Below are 18,686 nucleotides of genomic sequence, written 5' to 3'. Positions count from 1 at the left end.
GACAGGTGAAATTTCCTCAGACTTCAAGAAGAATATAATAATTCCAATCCCAAAGAAAGCAGGTGTTGACAGGTGTGAAAATTACCGAACTATCAGTTTAATAAGTCACAGCTGCGAAATACTAATGTGAAATGTTTACAGACTAATGGAAAAACTGGTAGAAGCTGACCTTGGGGAAGATCAGTTTGGATTCCGTAGAAATGTTGGAACATGTGAGGCAATACTGACCCTACAACTTATCTTAGAAGAAAGATTAAGGAAAGGCAAACCTACGTTTCTAGCATTTGTAGACTTAGAGAAAGCTTTTGGCAATGTTGACTGGAATACTCTCTTTCAAATTCTGAAGGTGGCAGGGGTAAAATACAGGGAGTGAAAGGTTATTTACAATTTGTACAGAAAGCAGATGGCAGTTATAGGAGTGGAGGGACATGAAAGGGAAGCAGTGGTTGGGAAGGGAGTGTCACAGGGTTGTAGCCTCTCCCCGATATTTTTCAATCTGTATACTGAGCGAGCAGTAAAGGAAACAAAAGAAAAGTTAGGAGTAGGTGTTAAAATCCATGGAGAAGAAATAAAAACTTTGAGGTTCACTGATGACATTGTAATTCTGTCAAAGATAGCAAAGGACTTGGAAGAGCAGTTGAATGGAATGGACAGTGTCTTGAAAGGAGGGTATCAGGTGAACATTAACAAAAGCAAAACGAGGATAATGGAATGTAGTCAAATTGTCTTGTAATGCTGAGGGAATTAGATTAGGAAATGAGACACTTAAAGTAGTAAAGGAGTTTTGCTATTTGGGGAGCAAAATAACTGATGATGGTCGAAGTAGAGAGGATATAAAATGTAGACTGGCAATGGCAAGCTTCTTCATCTCCCAGTACCTACTGCAGCCTACATCCTTCTGAATCTGATTAGTATATTTATCTCTTGGTCTCCCTCTACGATTTTTACCCTCCACATTGCCCCCCAGTACTAAATTGGTGATCCCTTGATGCCTCAGAACATGTCCCACCAACCGATCCCTTCTTCTAGTCAAGTTGTGGCACAAACTCCTCTTCTCCCCAATTCTATTCAATACTTCCTCATTAGTTATGTGATCTACCCATCTAACCTTCAGCATTCTTCTTTAGCATCACATTTTGAAAGCTTCTATTCTCTTCTTGTCTAAACTATTTATCGTCCACGTTTCACTTCCATACAAGGCTACACTCCACACAAATACTTTCAGAAACAACTTCCTAACACTTAAATCAATACTCGATGTTAACAAACTTCTCTTCTTCAGAAACGCTTTTCTTGTCATTGCCAGTCTACATTTTATATCCTCTCTACTTCAATCATCATGAGTTATTTTTCTCACTAAATAGAAAAACTCACTTATTACTTTAAGGGTCCCATTTCCTAACTGAATTCCCTCAGCATCATCTGATTTAATTTGACTACATTCCATTATCCTCATTTGGCTTTTGTTGATGTTCATGTTATATCCACCTTTCAAGACACTGTCCCTTCTGTTCAACTGCTCTTCCAGGTCCTTTGCTGTCTCTGACAGAATTATAGTGTCATTGACAAACCTAAAAGTTTTTATTTCTTCTCCATGGATTTTAGTTGCTACTGCAGATTTTTCTTTTGTTTCCTTTACTGCTTGCTCAATATATAGATTAAATAACATCGAGGATAAACTACAACCCTGTTTCACTCCCTTTCCAACCACCGCTTCCCTTTCATGCCCCTCAACTCTTATGGCCACCATCTGGTTTCTGTACAAATTGTAAATAGCCTTTCACTCCCTGTATTTGACCCCTACCACCTTCAGCATTTGAAAGAGAGTATTCCAGTCAACATTGTCAAAAGCTTCCTCTAAATCTACAAATGCCAGAAACATAGGTTTGCCTTTCCTTAACCTATCTTCTAAGATAAGTTGTAGGGTCAGTATTGCCCCACGTCTTCCAACATTTCTACGGATCTTCCCCAAGGTTGGGTTCTACCAGTTTTTTGATTCATCTGTAAAGAGTTTGCATTAGTATTTTGCAGTCATGACTTATTAAACTGATAGTTCAGTAATTTTCTCACCTGTCAACACTTGCTTTCTTTGGGGTTATATTCTTCTTGAAGTCTGAGGGTATTTCGCCTGTCTCATATGTCTTACTCACCAGATGGTAGAGTTTTGTCATGGCTGGCTCTCCCAAGGCTATCAGTATTTCTAGTGGAATGTTGTCTACTCCTGGGGCCTCATCTTTTTACCTACTTGACCCTTTTACCTACTTTCATCTCTTGAAGCTACCCATTCTTCGTCTATTGTATTTCTTTCCACTGTTCTTGTCAATCATTCCCTAATGCTCCCTCTGAAACTCTCTACAACCTCTGGTACTTTCATTTTTCCAGATCTCATTTTCTTAAATTCTTGCTGTTTTGCAGTTTCTTCAATTTTAATCTACAGTTCATAACCAACAGATTGTGGTCAGAGTCCACATCTCCCTTGGAAATGTCTCCTGGCCTCTTACATGTATAAAACCTTCTTTCATGATTCTTAAATCATGTGTTGGCTATGATGAAGTTATGCTCTGTGCAAAATTCTATCAGGCGGCTTCCTCTTTCATTCTTTACCCCCATTCTGTATTCACCTACTACTTTTCCTTCTCTTTCATTTTCCTACTATCGAAGTACAGTTCCCCATGACTATTAAATTTTCATCTCCTTTCACTATCTGAATAATTTCTTTTATATCATCATACATTTCTTCAATCTCTTCGTCATTTGCAGAGATAGTTGGCATATATACTTGTACTACTGTGGTAGGGATAGGTTTCATGTCTATCTTGGCTACAATGATGCTTTCACTATGCTGTTCATAGTAGCTTACCCACACTCCTATTTTTTTATCCACTATTAAACCTACTCCTGCGTTACCCCTATTTGATTTTGTATTTATAACCCTGTATTCACCTGACCAGAAGTCTTGTACCTCCTGCCACCGAAATTCACTAATTCCCACTATGTATAACTTTAATCTATCCATTTTCCTTTTTAAATTTTCTAACCAACCTGTCCGATTAAGGGATCTGACTTTCACATTCCCCCCCCCCCTCCCCCCCCCCCCCCCCCCCCCCCCCCCCCCCCGGAGATCCGAATGGGGGACTATTTTATCTCTGGAATATTTTACCCAAGAGGACGCTATCACCATTTAATCATACAGTAAAGCTGCATGCCCTTGGGAAAAATTACGGCTGTAGTTTCCCTTTGCTTTCAGCTGTTCGCTGTATCAGCACAACAAGGCCGTTTTGGTTAATGTTACAAGGCCAGATCAGTCAATCATCCAGACTGTTTCCCCTGCAACTACTGAAAAGGCTGCTGCCCCTCTTCAGGAAACACATGTCTGTCTGGCCTCTCAGCAGATACCCCTCCATTGTGGTTGCACCTACAGTACAGCTGTCTGTATCGCTGAGGTGCACAGGCCTCCCCACCAATGGCAAGGTCCATGGTTCATGGGAAGGGGACAACATATTAACTGAATGCGATGCAGAAATTTCTTCATGAAAACAATGTTGAAGAGGTTTCTTGCACTCCCTACCCACGTGACCTGGGTCCAAGTTATTTTTGACTGTTTCCAGTGATGAAAGACATACCACATGGCCACACAGTCTCCAGTCATGATACTATTGCATCAGAAATTTCCAGTGGTCAAAACAGTCATCTAAAGAAGCTGTAAGGATACTTAACAATAATGGAAATTACTGGATGGGAAGATACATAAAACCACTTTTCTATAGATAACTGGTGTGTGGTGCATAGGAACACATAATAGAAAACAGTTAATGTTAGCTTTCGAGCTCTTGCTCTTTTTCTAGTAAGAGTACACACATTCACATAGGCACAATCACACAGACACCCAAATGTGTACACTCACGGTAGCAATGCAGTCCTGCCTCCACAGGACACACAGCTCACAGTGTACGTGTTTGGTTAGAAGAGCACCAGATTTAAACCCAATCAAGATTCTGTGGTACCATCTTGATCAGGCTGTTCATGCCATTGATCCTCAACTGAGAAATATAGTGCAGCTGGCCACATCACCAGAGTCAGCATGCCTCCACATTCCTGTCAGTGCCTTCCAGAACCAAACTGATTCTCTTCCTGCACAGTGGTCCAAACTACAAAAGATGTTTACTCAGGCTTTCAACAGGTGGTCACATTAATGTGACTGGACAGTGTATGTATTTTACAATAACTTTTTCGTGATGAATATAAGCATTGGTATAAGTGTGTGTGTTTTACACAACATGACAATGTAGATTATGTTGAAATGTTAAAGATGGATAATAAATAAATGAAATTGATAAAAGTGTATATATTATTTTCTCTGATTGTATTCATTCGTCATGTTCCATTGACCCCATTATGAAGATAATCTTCAGAGGCCATATTAAATGAGATAAGGGTGAACCTTAAAAGAGGAACAGCTCTTAATAATTAGATCTGTACATGGTGTTTATAATTAAATGTAATTAAATTGCTATTTTATGTTTTTGCTTACATAGATTGAATTTAATATAGTCATATAGAAACACTATTACTTACAATAAAAAAGAAAAAACTCTTACTTTCTCAGTTATATCAAATAGCTGCTGCTAGTCTACTGCTGTAAACTTAATATTTATATCACCATCTCAATATTTATCAAAGCTTAACAGGAATCTACATTCTTAAGAATGTTTGCCTTTCTACAGTAACCACTGCTACTTGTCATGTAACTAACATGAATCTTCAATTTTTAAATCTAAATTATGAGATAATTTGTAGGAGTAGCTTATAATGTGTGTTTTGACCTCTTAACAAATTACAACCTAAATACAAAATTCTTTTATTTTGTAGTTCACAATCACAGATGATAAACAAAACATAAAACATTTAAAAAGCACTACACTCCCAATATTATGAGATTACATTGATTTTAACAGTTTTTGTGATCTGTTAACGTTGACTGTAAACAATGGTAAGGGACAAGTTGGTTGTTTGAAAAAACTGCAAGTAAAGTTTCAATAAAATATAACTAAGATATTTCAGGTACATGCAATTTGATTCTTTTTAATCAAATAACCCTTGTTTTACAATATGTCTACAGTAATGACATATTTTTAAAATGGTAAATTCTTCCCAAAATTATATTCTTAAAAGTTTGTCAGTGAGTGCTTAATCTTGCTTATTTGCAAAATAAGTACACTTGACATGGGTTTGCTTTGGCTTACCACTGTTTTCTTGAGGGGTGAATTAATGAAACATTACTGCAAAATCTCTCAAAAATACAAATTTAAAAGTCCAGATTGTTTCACTTTTTGATATTAAGATTTGCATTAACAATTTCTGCAGTAGTGGCCTTTAACACACCCTGTCATGTAAATTCTCACAAACTATGCTAAGGGATACAACTTAACATTGTCCACTTGCTTAAATAAGTATTCGCATTTACCTGATCAGCAACATATTTTGAGGTGCATTTCCATTCAGGAACGTATTCAGAATCCTTATCTGAGTCGTAGTTATCCACATCATCCTAGATTCATACAAATAATCCATGAAAAGCATTTTCCTGTCATGAATACTCACTTGTTACTACTATTGGCAGCTTTAGCAAGAATTGCAATTGGAGATTGAGCTGTCATTTATCAGTTTATCTTGGAACTATCAACCAGCACGAATAGATATGAATAAAGCACATCACTTACCATGCCTTACATGCAATGACTCTTATTTCTCATCAGTGGTCCCTGAGATATGTATAGAAGTGGAAAACAATATGCTGATTGATATTTTATTTTAGTATGTAACCTTATTTTGGCTTTATTGCCTTCATCAATACATTTCCTGATGATGTAGATGAATATATGTCAACTTTGTGTAAACTATTATTGCTGTCTATAGTTGTTGGTTGTAATATTATTTTCAGCAATGTTTTAAAGTTGTCAAATAATTTGCTGTTAGATGCATATTATAAGATATAAGTAATATGCATATAATATAATAACTGTCAACTTTGAGTAAACAGCTAGGTGTCAAAGTTGAATTTCTACAAGTGCCAGATAGTAAAAACCATGTTATAATATACGTGTAACAGCAAAGTATGAAACAACTTTAAAACATTGTTGAAAATTATATTATAATCAACAACTATAGACAACTATAATGGTTTACTCAAAGTTGACATACGTCCACCTGCAACATCAGGACATGTACTTATGAAGTTAATAAACCTGAAATAAGCTTATATACTAAAATAAAATATCAAACAGCTTACTGTCTACCAGTTCTTTGTATAATTTCCTACTGTGACTAATATATGCTGCAGGTCCCACAAAAAAGAAACTTTGATCTTCATATGTGTCCTATAAAGAGTCTTTTTCTTTCCCAAATTGAGAGAAAAAAAAGCAACTCTGTAAGTCTGTATTACTTGTAATAATTTATCATTTGGGAGTGATAGGATCCAAATCCCCATGCCATTTTCCTAGTTTAATTTTTTGTGATTTCTCTTAATCACATAAGGTAAGTATTTGGGTGGTTTCTTTGAAAGGCATTTGACTAGTTCCCTGTCCCATTCTTTACCAGACTGAACTTGTGACTAATTACCTCACTGTCAGACCTCGTAATTCATTTCTTGTTATGTCATTGTCAGATTGACTTTAAACCTGAGCCTTTGTTTCTTTCTTCTTTTCTAACTAAACATAGTGTTTTGCTGACATGTTAATAAGTACCAATGCTTGCTTTCTTCACAGGTTTCAGTGATCCATTTGTGATAATTGAACTTCTTCCTCGGAAAGTTTTTGCTCATTGCACTGAACAGCAAACTAATGTGCAGAAGAAAACGTTAAATCCACTCTTTGATGAATGTTTTGAATTGTGAGTTTTACATCTTTTATATGCATGGATTTATTTTTCAGAAAATAGAAAGTAAGTGTACAAATAATGGAATTAAATCAGACTATCACACATACTTTTCAGTTTTCAAGCAGTGAGAAGTCCTGGGTGGAATTACAACAATATGGAAAAGTTAAATTGCTTCTCTCCATGTGGAGGAGGCATTGTGTCAGAGACAGGCACAGTGAAAACAGACTTTTAAAATATTGTGCTTTCAGACAAAAAGACAGGGAGCTCTTCCTGCAATATATTCTACATTCCTGTAACCCTCTTGGCCTCAACCTTCGTTGGTCTTTGTTCTTATCCTCTAGCCCCTTTCCTTTTCCCATTCCAGTACTACACAGTCCTCTGTTCCATTAGCACATGCACAGTCTTATCTCTCTCCTTTTCTGGAAACCTCTCCTGCCTAACCTCCCTACTGCACCTAGCTACCTAGCTGCCCTACCCTCTCTCCACCTCACCCTGTATGATCCCACAAGCAGCACTTTACTGTCCCCCACCCCTACCTTGCTATCCCTCCCCGTCCCCACCCCAGCCTCCTTCTTACCCCCACCACCCGGCTGCATCTCCCATCATGCACTGCTGCGCACAGTGTGGCCTCAGCAGCCAGAGACTGTGGTCATATGTGTGTGAGTTGCATCTGTGTGTGTGTGTGTGTGTGTGTGTGTGTGTGTGTGTGTGTGTGTGTGTGTGTGTGTGAACTACCCTTTTCATTATACTGTTACATTCCATCCTGGATTTACACTGTTAATAGAAATTTGAAAATACACACACATTCACACAAGCACAACTCACACACATTGCCACTGTCACTGGGCCCTGATTGAGCTCCAGTACCCAGAGACAGTGGCCATGAGTATGTGAGTTGTGCCTGTATGTGTGTTTTTCCTATTTTGGAAGAAGGATTTTGTCCAAAAGCTTAATAATTTAATGGTATTTTTCATTGTGCCTGTCTGCAATTTGTCTCATCTATTGGTGAGTGTGGTGAGTAGCAATCTCCTTTCCATACTGTTATTATACTTTTCAGTTTTTCATCTATCTACAGTTTTTTTTTTCCTTTATTGATCCTTGTGCTTGACTATTGTAAATGGGAACTTTATTTAGATTTGTGTTGAGGTTGCTCCAACCAGGATCTCTAATTTTATTGAGCTTGGGCACTTTGTTCAACTTTATTGTTGCTGTTTTCTTTTTATCTGTTTATGTTTGAGGAAAAGTATATCAAAATGTAGAACTACTTCATCATCTTCTTCAACATTACATTTATTATTGTTTCTACAGAACTGTTCTTCCTATCATGTGTTTGTGAATAGTGTGAATGAGGCATTATACTTCCTGATGTAAAAATCACATGTATTTCATAACATGACAGCCTCTGGATATTGGTTTCCAAATAATTTTGAAAGAATTGTTTAAAGAATGTTTTGGGGAAAAAATAAAAAAAACTGCTACCATTTACTGGCATTAAGGCACCATTAAAATGCATTGAAATTACGTAAATTGACCATTTTCCTATTTGTGTAGGAATATTTATTAGCTGTTCCTCAAGCTGTGTGACTGATCCTCCAATTTTTTGAGTAATACAGCTCTGTATGAGAAGATCACTCAGCATCTGGTACCAGAAATAAGAAACAATGAGGCTTAGTTTACATAGATCCCTCTTCCTCAAAGCAGTTCAGATATCATTGTAGCAAACAGTGTATGTGTTGGCACCAGAACACTGAAATTTGTATATTTCCATAGTTAACTATGAAGTTTTACTGGGAGGAATGTAAAAATCCAATAATTTTGTAGATGAAAGAGGTATAAATATAGAACAAATATGAATGGTATGGACATAGGACAAAATAAAGAGGTGGTTGACATTGGTGAAAAATAGAAATAAATCTTTCAGGTAGCCCCTTGGCTAGAAAATGGGAAGAACAAGAAAGGCAAATGCGCAGCAATTGGAACAGAAAAAAATATTAGTCACTCAGAATTCAGTATGAAAAGAAACAATCCAGATATTGGAATTAGTTAATGTACGCTAGTTAATTCAAATTGAGCACTGGATGTGTGGAATTATTAATTTTTCACATATTGAACAAGCTTCAGATAATTTTTAATAACTTTTTACAAAATGCTTACAATATGCAATTTATTCTAGTTCAGTGACACTGGAGCAATGTCGACATGAAGGTGCCATGATACTCTTCACAGTGATGGATCACGATGTTCTCACATCAAATGACTTTGCTGGTGAAGCTTTTCTGGCACTGGGTAATATACCTGGTGTAGCAGATAACAACACAAGTATTGACAACTTCCATGGATTAAAACAGGTTGATCTGAATCTCATGCACCAAAAGAACAAAAGTAAGTTACTTGCTAGCCTATAGAACAGCAGTATTTCCATATTTATTATCTGTTGATTGAATCTTGTGCAGTACAGCAGACTTTATGACACTAGATGTCTTATACATAAGTGCATTGATATACATAGACACAAATGTTGTTTCATAGGTACAAAAAAATTCATTTATACAGTTATATAGCAAGCTACAGTTTGACACTTAAACGTATACTAATATCACATATTATCACAATATTGTCTTGCTGAATAGATAGAGTAGTACTGTATTTGTTTCTGAAACTTTTTATATGTCAGATAGATTTTGTAGTATTAGATTGTTTGGTGTACAGTTTTATCCCTAGGTGATAGGTTTGTCAAAATTTGATATTCAAATACTGAAGCCACTTCAACACTTTATTAACTTAGATACACAAAGTGTAATCAGAGTATGCTTTACACTAGAGCATGACACATGAGAACAATAGTGGACAGTACAATAAAGACAATAATTTCCAAAGAGGCACACTTGTTCATTGTTTTTGTGTTTATACTGGTGGCATCTGTCAATATCAGCAGTCATTGCTGCTACAAGTTCCTTCTAGACATCTGTTAGTGTTTTTAAGTATAAAATGAAGATTGTCTTGCTGCCTCATGCAGTTATTCGAAAAATCTGTTTTTTTCCATATATTTTTAAAATTAATTTCATGTTTCTTGATGAAGAGTAATCTGGTAACTTTTTAAACAAATATCTTCATTAATCTCTAATGCTCTTCCTTATAATGATTCTATTAGATCTCTTTGGAATTATTAGTGTGCTCTGTGCTTCAGGAAAGTTATCCCAGAAAGGAATTCCATGTTTTAGATGTGAATAAAAATATGCATAATATCCACTAGGAATTGTCTGCTTATGTATGGGGCTTTTCAAGATGCTTAAGGTTTGAAATAACATGGCTTTTTATTTTACTTACATTTCCTTTTTGCATGTAGCCATTATTATTATTATTATTATTGTTATTGCTATTGTTATTATTATTATTATTGTATGCATCAAATGCAGTAATACGCATTTAGCAAGACAAAGAAATATATACAAAAATGAACATGTGAAATTATATACAGTACACAAGTTTTAAAATGGTTCGGACTACACTCGGATGTTGATGGACTTGATCGAGCGAGTGCCTCATGGGATGCTTGATGGAGCTTCTCAGTGCCACTAGGGAAGCGTCTGATTGGACATTCATTCACAATGTGGCTCATTGTTTGGGTGTCACCACAATCACACACACTGTCACTTGAAAAGCCCCACTTGTGCATGTTGTATTTGCACCTACCCTCTTCAGTCCGATATTTGTTTAACTGCACCCACACCTCCCTTGGTTGGTGGAAGCCTGGAACTGGAACTGTTGGATTGTCTACAAGTTCATGGTTTCGGTTCTTGTAGCTTGCCACTCACATTTCCACTCTGCATCCTGGTCAAATCCTGTGGATAGCATTTGGACTCCCATTTCATATGCTGGTCTTCTAGATTTGAGGCATTTCCTGGGCAGTGATAGCAAATTGTCATGCAGAGGGGTCGAGTTGTTTTCAGAAACTTGCTGACAGAAATTGTAAAGAGCAGCCTTTCGACAAAGGTCTGGCAGACAGATGTTTGAAAGCACTGGTAGCCAGCAAATAGGTGTAGACCGGACTGTACCACTAATTACTCTCATAACTGAGTTCAGTTGGACATCTACTTTCACTACATGGGCACTTCAGAGCCAAACTGGTGCACAGTATTCTGCTGCAGAGTATACCAGTGCAAGCGATGCTCCTCAGAGGACTGATGTGGTTGCTCCCCATGTACTGCCTGCCAGCTTACTCACAAGGTTCACTCGGGTTTTATCTTCTTGGCCAAGTTGGAAAGGTGTTTTTTGTATGTTAAAGTTCTGTCCAGAGTGACTCCCAGGTATTTTGGGCTTTCATTGTAACTGACTGTGCCAAGAGGGCCGAACTGTGGACTGATCTTTGGCGGTTAAAAGCGATTTTTAGAAACATTGGTCTCAGTCGCCATGTCTCAAAATACTCATAAAGTGTAGTAAGGCTGTTTGTTAGGTGTTCTTCACATTCAGAAAGGTCTTCACTCTGATATGAAACTGCCAGGTCATCTGCATATTGAAATTTTTGGCAGGTCAGCTGTGTAGAGGTTGAATAACACTTGAGCAAGAGCAAAGCCCTGAGGTAATCCGTCATTGAGTACATGCCATCTGCTTTTCTCTTCTCCTTGATGTACTTTAAACTGCATATTGCTTAACATGTTACTTAAGAGGTTGCCTAGAGTTTTGCAAGGTATTGCTCTCAAAAATTTCAATAATAGGCCACACCATGTCATAAGCTGCTGACAGGTCAATGAACACTACTCCAGTTTTAAGTTTCTTTTGGTATCCAGATTCTATGTGAGTAGTCAAGGAGGGCACTTGTTCACAGCAGCTTCTATAGGGTCTGAATCCAGCTTCTTCATGTGGTATCACAGCATTAATTTGATCTTGGATTCAGTTGAGAATCATTCTTTCCAATAGCTTGTAAGTACAGCTAAGTAGAGATATTGGGCGGAAGTGTTCTGCAACTATTCCCTCTTTCCCTGGCTTTTTGTTAGCAATAATTTTTGCTCTTTTAAATTTTATGGGTAATGTTGCTGTACGAAGAATTTTGGTAAACAGGCAAACTAGGCAATTTTGCGTTACCGGTCCACTGTGCAGCAAAAATTCAGGGTAAAGCCCATCTGCACCTGCAGCTTTCCTACATTTCGTATGCTTAAGGGCTGTCTCCAGTTCAGTGATTGTAAATGGAGAAGAGAATTCTGGATTGTGTTACAGCGATTTCTTGACTTCTGTAAGCTCTCTCTTTACTTTCTGAAGATTTGCTTTGTCTGTTGGGATCTTAGAAACTCTCACTAAGTGACTGGTGATTGAGTCACATGAGACCGTTGAGTTTTCTTTGTTGTGGGAAGTCTCTTTGTGAATCAGCATCCATGCTTTTCTACTGGAGTGTGTGAAATCGAGGTCCCTTGTTTCTTTGTGCCATTTTTCTTTCCTTTGTTCATTCAAGGAATTCATAATGTTCGTAGCTGTTTCTTGGTCTCCACTTTCCTTGAATTGGTTAAACAGCTGGTTGATCTCTTCATTCCAGCCAGGAATGTATTCTTTCCGGCATCCTCTGGGTATGCTCTTTCTGGCAATAGATATTATGATCTTTAAAAACTTTGAGTATCATTTTGGAAGTGCCGGGACCTGTGTTATTGACTCGTCCAGCAATTTAGAAAATTTATCCCAATCTACTTTTTGAATGTTCCAGCAGGATACAGGAGCAGATCACACTGGGGGAATGTGTAGCCTGTAGGAGATGAGAATGGGGCAATGTTGGCTTTTGGGAAAGCTATGCAGGACTTTTCTGATGATAGTTCCGCTTCTACTCTCCGAAGGGTAAATAGTTGACAGGCAGAGGTCAGGTGTGCTCTCTGTACCCCATCTTCCAGACCTAAATGTGCCTTTTTCCTTTGAATCATAATGGAGCTTAGTTTGCTTCCATCCATTCTGCCAAACTTCTGCCATTTGCATCCTCTTCAGCATAGCCCCACTCATAACTATGGCTGTTAAAATTGCCTACATATATTGCAGGATGTTCTAGCACTGGGGGTTTGCACCAAGTGCTATTCGGTGGTTTGTAGATATTTGCTATTTTTATATTTCCGATCTGAATTACCACTACCATCATGTTTTCTTTGTCTGATTTCTCCTTGAGAATAAATGAGACATCCTTTAAGTTGTTGCGGACAAAGCTGGCAACTCCATATTGAGGGTGGTTAATTCGGGACACTAATTTATAGCGTGGGATGTGCCCTCGCTTCCACAGAGCATTGTCATCTTCAGTATGAGTCTCTTGCAGTGCTAAGATATCGCCCTATTCTCTCTCAAAATTTTAGATAGTATTTTGCCCTTATTTGTGGACAGTCCCTCAACATTCTGTTGACATATTCTGAGCATGTTTCCACGTTGGCTCTGAACAGTGCCGTTTGTATAGAGTTTCATATTGTTGTTAATTTTGTAATCAATGTTGGGATTATCTTTAAATTGCCTTCTGCGAGATTTAGCCTAATTGGATTAAAACTGTGTGCCATGCCGAGACTCGAACTCAGGACCTTTGCCTTTTGTGGGGAAGTGGTAACCAAATGAGCTACCCAAGGGCAACTCACAACCCATCCTCAGAGCTTCAATTATGCCAGTACCTTGTCACCTACCTTCCAAACTTCACAGAAGGTCTTCTGCAAATCTTGCAGAAGAGCTTCTGTGAAGTTTTGAAGGTATGAGATGAGGTACTGGCAGCACTGAAACTGTGAGGATGGGTAAGGCAGAAGTCCCAAGTTTGAGTCTTGGTCTGACACACAGTTTTAATCTGCCAGGAAGTTTCATATCAGCAATCACTCCACTGCAGAGCGATAATCTCATTCTGGAAACATCCTTCAGACTGTAGCTAAGCCATGTCTCTGCAATATCCTTTATTCCAGGAGTGCTAGTTCTGCAAGGTCCACAGAAGAGGTTCTGTGAAGTTCGGAAGGTAAGAGATGAGGTACTGGCAGAATTGAAGCTGTGAGGATGGGTCGTGAGTCGTGCTTGTGTAGCTCAGATTGTAGAGCAGTTGCCTGCAAAAGACAAAGCTCTCGATTTCGAGTCTTGGTCCAGCATACAGTTTTAATTTGCCAGAAAGTTTCATATCAAAGAACTCTCCACTGCAGAGTGAAAGTCGCACTATGGAAACATCTCCCAGGCTGCAGCTAAGCCATGTCTGTGCAATATCCTTTCTTCCAGGAGTGCTAGGTCTGTAAGTTTTGCAGAAGAGCTTCTGTGAAGTTTGGAAGGTTGGAGATGAGGTACTGGCAGAATTGAAGCTGTGAGGATGGGTCGTGAGTTGCGCTTGGGTTGCTCAGATGGTAGAGCACTTTCCCACGAAAGGCAAAGGTCCCAAGTTCGAGTCTCAGTCTGATGCACAGTTTTAATCTGTCAGGAAGTTCCCTTAATATTGAAAATTCCTCCTGGGACACCCTGCAGAATTATGTAGTGAGATATTTATTTTGGATAAGAGCATCACAGAAGACCTCCCTGTACCCCAGATCATATTTCATCCTAGTAGTTCTCTTTTGTAACACAAGCATTTTGTTCAAGTACACATCGGCAGCCCACCCCGTATAGTCCTATCCCATAATGCGTAAATGGGGAATCTTTTGCATAGTATACTATTTTCAGTGTTTTATTCTGCACAATTTTGGAATGTTGATTTAACAAATACTATGGACTGCTTATTTTCCTGCATATGAAATTAACATGGCTTTCCCACAGAAGATTGCCATTCAAGTGCAGACCTAGAAATTTACAGATTTCGTATATGAAATTCCACAAGTATTTCCTACACATTTGCGGGATGAGTTGCCTGCTTTGAACTCCAGTAACTGAGATTTTGTGGCACTGACTTTCAGGCTCTGGTTGCTAAAATATTTAGTCACATCTGATGTCATATGTGTTGAAAAATATGTTATATCTCCTCATCAGCATCATAAAACAGCAGAGATGTGTCACCAGCATAAGCAGTTATTTGTAAATTAGAAGGTTGTTCGATATCACTTACATACACAAAAAACAGAAATGATCCCAGTATTGATCCAGTGACATGCCGTGTGTTACTGTTTCAGTCGTAGACTGAATTTGGATTTTCGTCACTCTACTTTGGTAATAAATATTTGTGAATTATTTATAGTTTTTAGGTACAGAGGCTGAAGTTCAAGAGAGTTGTTGCTTGACATTGCATGTCCTCTGCTTCTTCAAAAGTGGAGGACATGGCAAAAATGTGAATATTTGCACATCGGGGTGTACTCTTCTTTTTCATCTCCATTCCCCCCCCCCCCCCCCCCCCCCTCCCTTCTTCACCCCCCTCTCCTCATCCTTTGATAGGTAAGTGGTTCTTATCCCCACAGTGATTCTTTGCAGACATTAAGTGATGACATGTATGCCAAGTTTGGTTTAAATCATTCCAGTAACTTTGTAAAAGATATGGAACATACAGACATACATTTTTATATGCATGGATACCGTATTTTTAATCTGATTTTGATGAAATAAACCCCAAAGTTACTCATGTTACTTATGAAAATCTGATGAAAATTCATCATGGGGATTAGTGTACAGATCTTCTTCTTCTTCTTCTTCTTCTTATTATTATTATTATTATTATTATTACACACATTACAGGGCTTTATCAGACCATGCAAATGAATTTATGACTACTTGTTCTTCCTGTCTTTCCAATACTCTCTAATTCGTTTGCTAAAGGCCCTTTTCCTTTCTTCGGTCCACTTTGGTCTCCAGGGTTTAGGTGCTATCTTCTCTGACATTACTTCCCTCTTGTGTATTTTGTGTCTATAGACACTTTTGTCTGTCATGTCCACTGAATCTATCTGTGCTTTTTCCAGATCAATTTTGACTTGTGCCATCCAAGCTGTAGTGGTTTTAAGCCTCTGTATGTATGTGAGTATTCTGTGGTTGAGCCTGGTCTGTGAGAGTGGCCATAGAATTTGTCTCCTTTTTCTTATGTCCACTGTGAGGTTGGACAACTTCTCTATGGTGTTTCTGGAATGGAGCCTGTATCCTTTGCCTGTGAGTTTTATTCCAATAATTTTCCCGATAATTTTTCTTTCCTCTGTGAGGCTGTTCTCTAGGTAACATCAGTGTCTTGCAGGCATATAGCACCTCAGGTTTGATTACAGTATTGTAGTGACAAATTTTGATGTAGGTGGAAAGACATTTTTTGTTGTAGATAACCTGTGTTTTGTATAAGGCTCTCTTTGTCTTCAGTAACCTGGTGTTCTGCATGATTTTCTCCTTTCCTGTCAGTTCCCCCTAGGTATTTAAAATGTATGACTCTGTTGACCTTGCCATATTTTGTGTTTATACTCAGTATGTTGAGTTTTGTGCAGAAGAACTCTGTTTTTGGAAGGAGATCTGTAGCCTTACTTTTCCTGCACACTCTTTGAATACTTCTACCTGCCTGATTGCTGTGGTTTTGTTGTCTGCAAGTAGTGCAAGGTCATCTGTGAAGGCTAAATAGCAAACTTCCAGCATCCTTGGGTCATCCTAGTTGCACTGGCTTCTAGAATGCTTGTAATTTCAGCTCTCTCTCCCATCCCTTAATGACTTTGTCCAATGCTAGGTTGAAGAGGAGTGGTGAGAGACCATCACCTTGATGCACACCTGTCCCGATCTCAAAGGGTTCAGAGATTGCCCCCCTAAATTTCACTTTTGATGTCGTGTTTGTCATTATCTATTTGACCAGTCGCAGTGTCTTGTTGTCCAAACCTTGTCTGTATAGGATGTTCAACAATGACTGGCAGTCAACGGAGTCCTAATCTTCCATAAAATCAATGAAAGTGCATATGACTGGTGTATTTCTGAGGGCTTTGATTTTCAGCTTGGTTTTCAAATTGAAGATTTGTTCTGCACAGGAGCGACCAGGTCGGAAGCCCGCCTGGTCCTCGCTGATCTTGTGTTCCAGCGAGTCCTGTGTCCTTTTGAGTAGGCATGCTGAAAGTATCTTGTTTATGATTTGTAGTAGGGAAATGCTCCCGTAATTGTTTACTCTGTGTGGTTGCCTTTTCTATGTAATGCATGAATTAGGGCACATTTCCAGTCATCTGGCAGCTTTTCTGATATCCAGATGTCTGTGTGATTTCTCTAAGTGAGTTTGGTCTGAGGTTTTTCAGTAGTTCAGCCACTATACTGTCTTCGCCAGATGTTCTGTTGTTTCTGGGTTTGAGTTTGAGGATGTGTCTGTGGACCTCCTCTTGTGTTGGGGCTAGTGAGTCCATGTGCTTCTTTGTCAGTTCTTCCTCTATGAATCTTTCTGTGGGTTCTGGGCAATTCAGAACCTTGCAGTTATCCTTATTTGTCAGTGCCAATTTTCCATCACATTTTCTGAAGCAGAGGTTCTGTGGTGTGTATCCTCGAATTTGCCCTGCAAATGTCCTGTAGAAATGTCTTGTGTTGTAGTTAAGGAAGTTGTCCTCAATGGATTCCAAATGTTCTTTCATGAATTTTCTCTTGGCTTGTCTGATAATATTTCTGGGTCTTTTTCATGTTTTGTTGAAAGTATGTAAATTTCTGGGGAGTTTTTTGCTATCGTATTTCTGGTATGTAACTTTCCTAGTGACGAGTGCATTCTCACAGTAGGTGTCCCACCAAGGGTGTTTGGTGTTCTTCTTCAGAGGGATGTGGGTTTGTGCTTTGGGACCAATGGCCTTTGTAGTCTGGTCCCTTCGACCTCCACAAACCAAGCAACCAACCAGCTTGTGCTTTTTCTGTGATTTTTTGGTGGAAATTTTGCCAGTCATTCACATTTTTCTTTTTTCCAGGCTTCTTTCACTCCAGATTCTGTGATCTTTGTGTCAAATTTTGGTTGGGGGCTTTCTTACTGAAAGTTCTCTTTGGGGTGAATTTGTTTATTATTAGAATAGATGATGATCATTTGTATTTGTGTGATTTAGCATGAAACCAAAATTTAGCAGATACCTTTTTGTACTTAAGTCGATGACTTCACACTTTTCATTACTTAGAGTCATCTGCCTGTTTTCACACCATACATATATCTTTTCTAAATAATTTTGCCATTGATTTTGATTATATGATGGCATTAAAAAATGGTAAATGGAGCATCATCTGCAAACATTCTAAAAGGGCTGCTCAGACTGACTCCTTAAATTGTTCATATAGACCAGGAACAGCAGAGAGCCTATAAAACTCTCTTGGGGAATGTCAGATATTATTTCTATTTTACTCAATGCTTTCCATTAATTATTATGGACTGTGCCCTTCTTGACAGAAAATCATGAATCCAGTCACACAATGGAGACGATACTCCATAGGCATGCAATTTGATTGGAAGTCCCTTGTGAGGAATGGTATCAAAAGCCTTCTGGAAGCCTAAAAATGTTGTTGTTGTTATGGTCTTCAATCCTGAGACCAGTTTGATGCAGCTCTCCATGCTACTGTATCCTGTGCAAGCTTCTTCATCTCCCAGTACCTACTGCAGCCAACATTCTTCTGAACCTGCTTAGTGTATTCATCTCTTGGTCTCCCTCTACGATTTTTACCCTCCACACTGCCCTCCAATACTAAATTGCTGAGCCCTTGATGCCTCAGAACATGTCCTACCAACCGATCCCTTCTTCTAGTCAAGTTGTGCCACGACTCCTCTTCTCCCCAATTCTATTCTATCTCCTCATTAGTTATGTGATCTACCCATCTAATCTTCAGCATTCTTCTGTAGCACCACATTTGGAAGGCTTCTATTCTCTTCTTGTCCAAACTATTTGTCATCCATGTTTCACTTCCATACATGGCTACACTCCATACAAATACTTTCAGAAAAG

At 38.5% G+C, this 18,686-nt stretch overlaps 1 protein-coding gene across 1 annotated transcript in view; it reads left to right on the top strand.

Moving 5' to 3' along the window:
* Positions 1–18,686, top strand: part of LOC126475073 (BAI1-associated protein 3) — a 715,757-nt gene that overhangs the window by 656,629 nt on the left and 40,442 nt on the right. Inside the window, exons 24-25 of the mRNA XM_050102632.1 lie at positions 6,765–6,888; positions 9,050–9,258. Coding sequence (XP_049958589.1) covers positions 6,765–6,888; positions 9,050–9,258 — 333 coding nt within the window. The remainder of the gene's footprint in view (positions 1–6,764; positions 6,889–9,049; positions 9,259–18,686) is intronic.

This window comes from Schistocerca serialis, chromosome 4, assembly GCF_023864345.2.
Source record: "Schistocerca serialis cubense isolate TAMUIC-IGC-003099 chromosome 4, iqSchSeri2.2, whole genome shotgun sequence".
In the NCBI taxonomy this organism is placed as follows: domain Eukaryota; kingdom Metazoa; phylum Arthropoda; class Insecta; order Orthoptera; family Acrididae; genus Schistocerca; species Schistocerca serialis.
The sequence above is the reverse complement of the archived record's forward strand: the minus strand, read 5'-3'. Positions and strand labels throughout refer to the sequence as shown.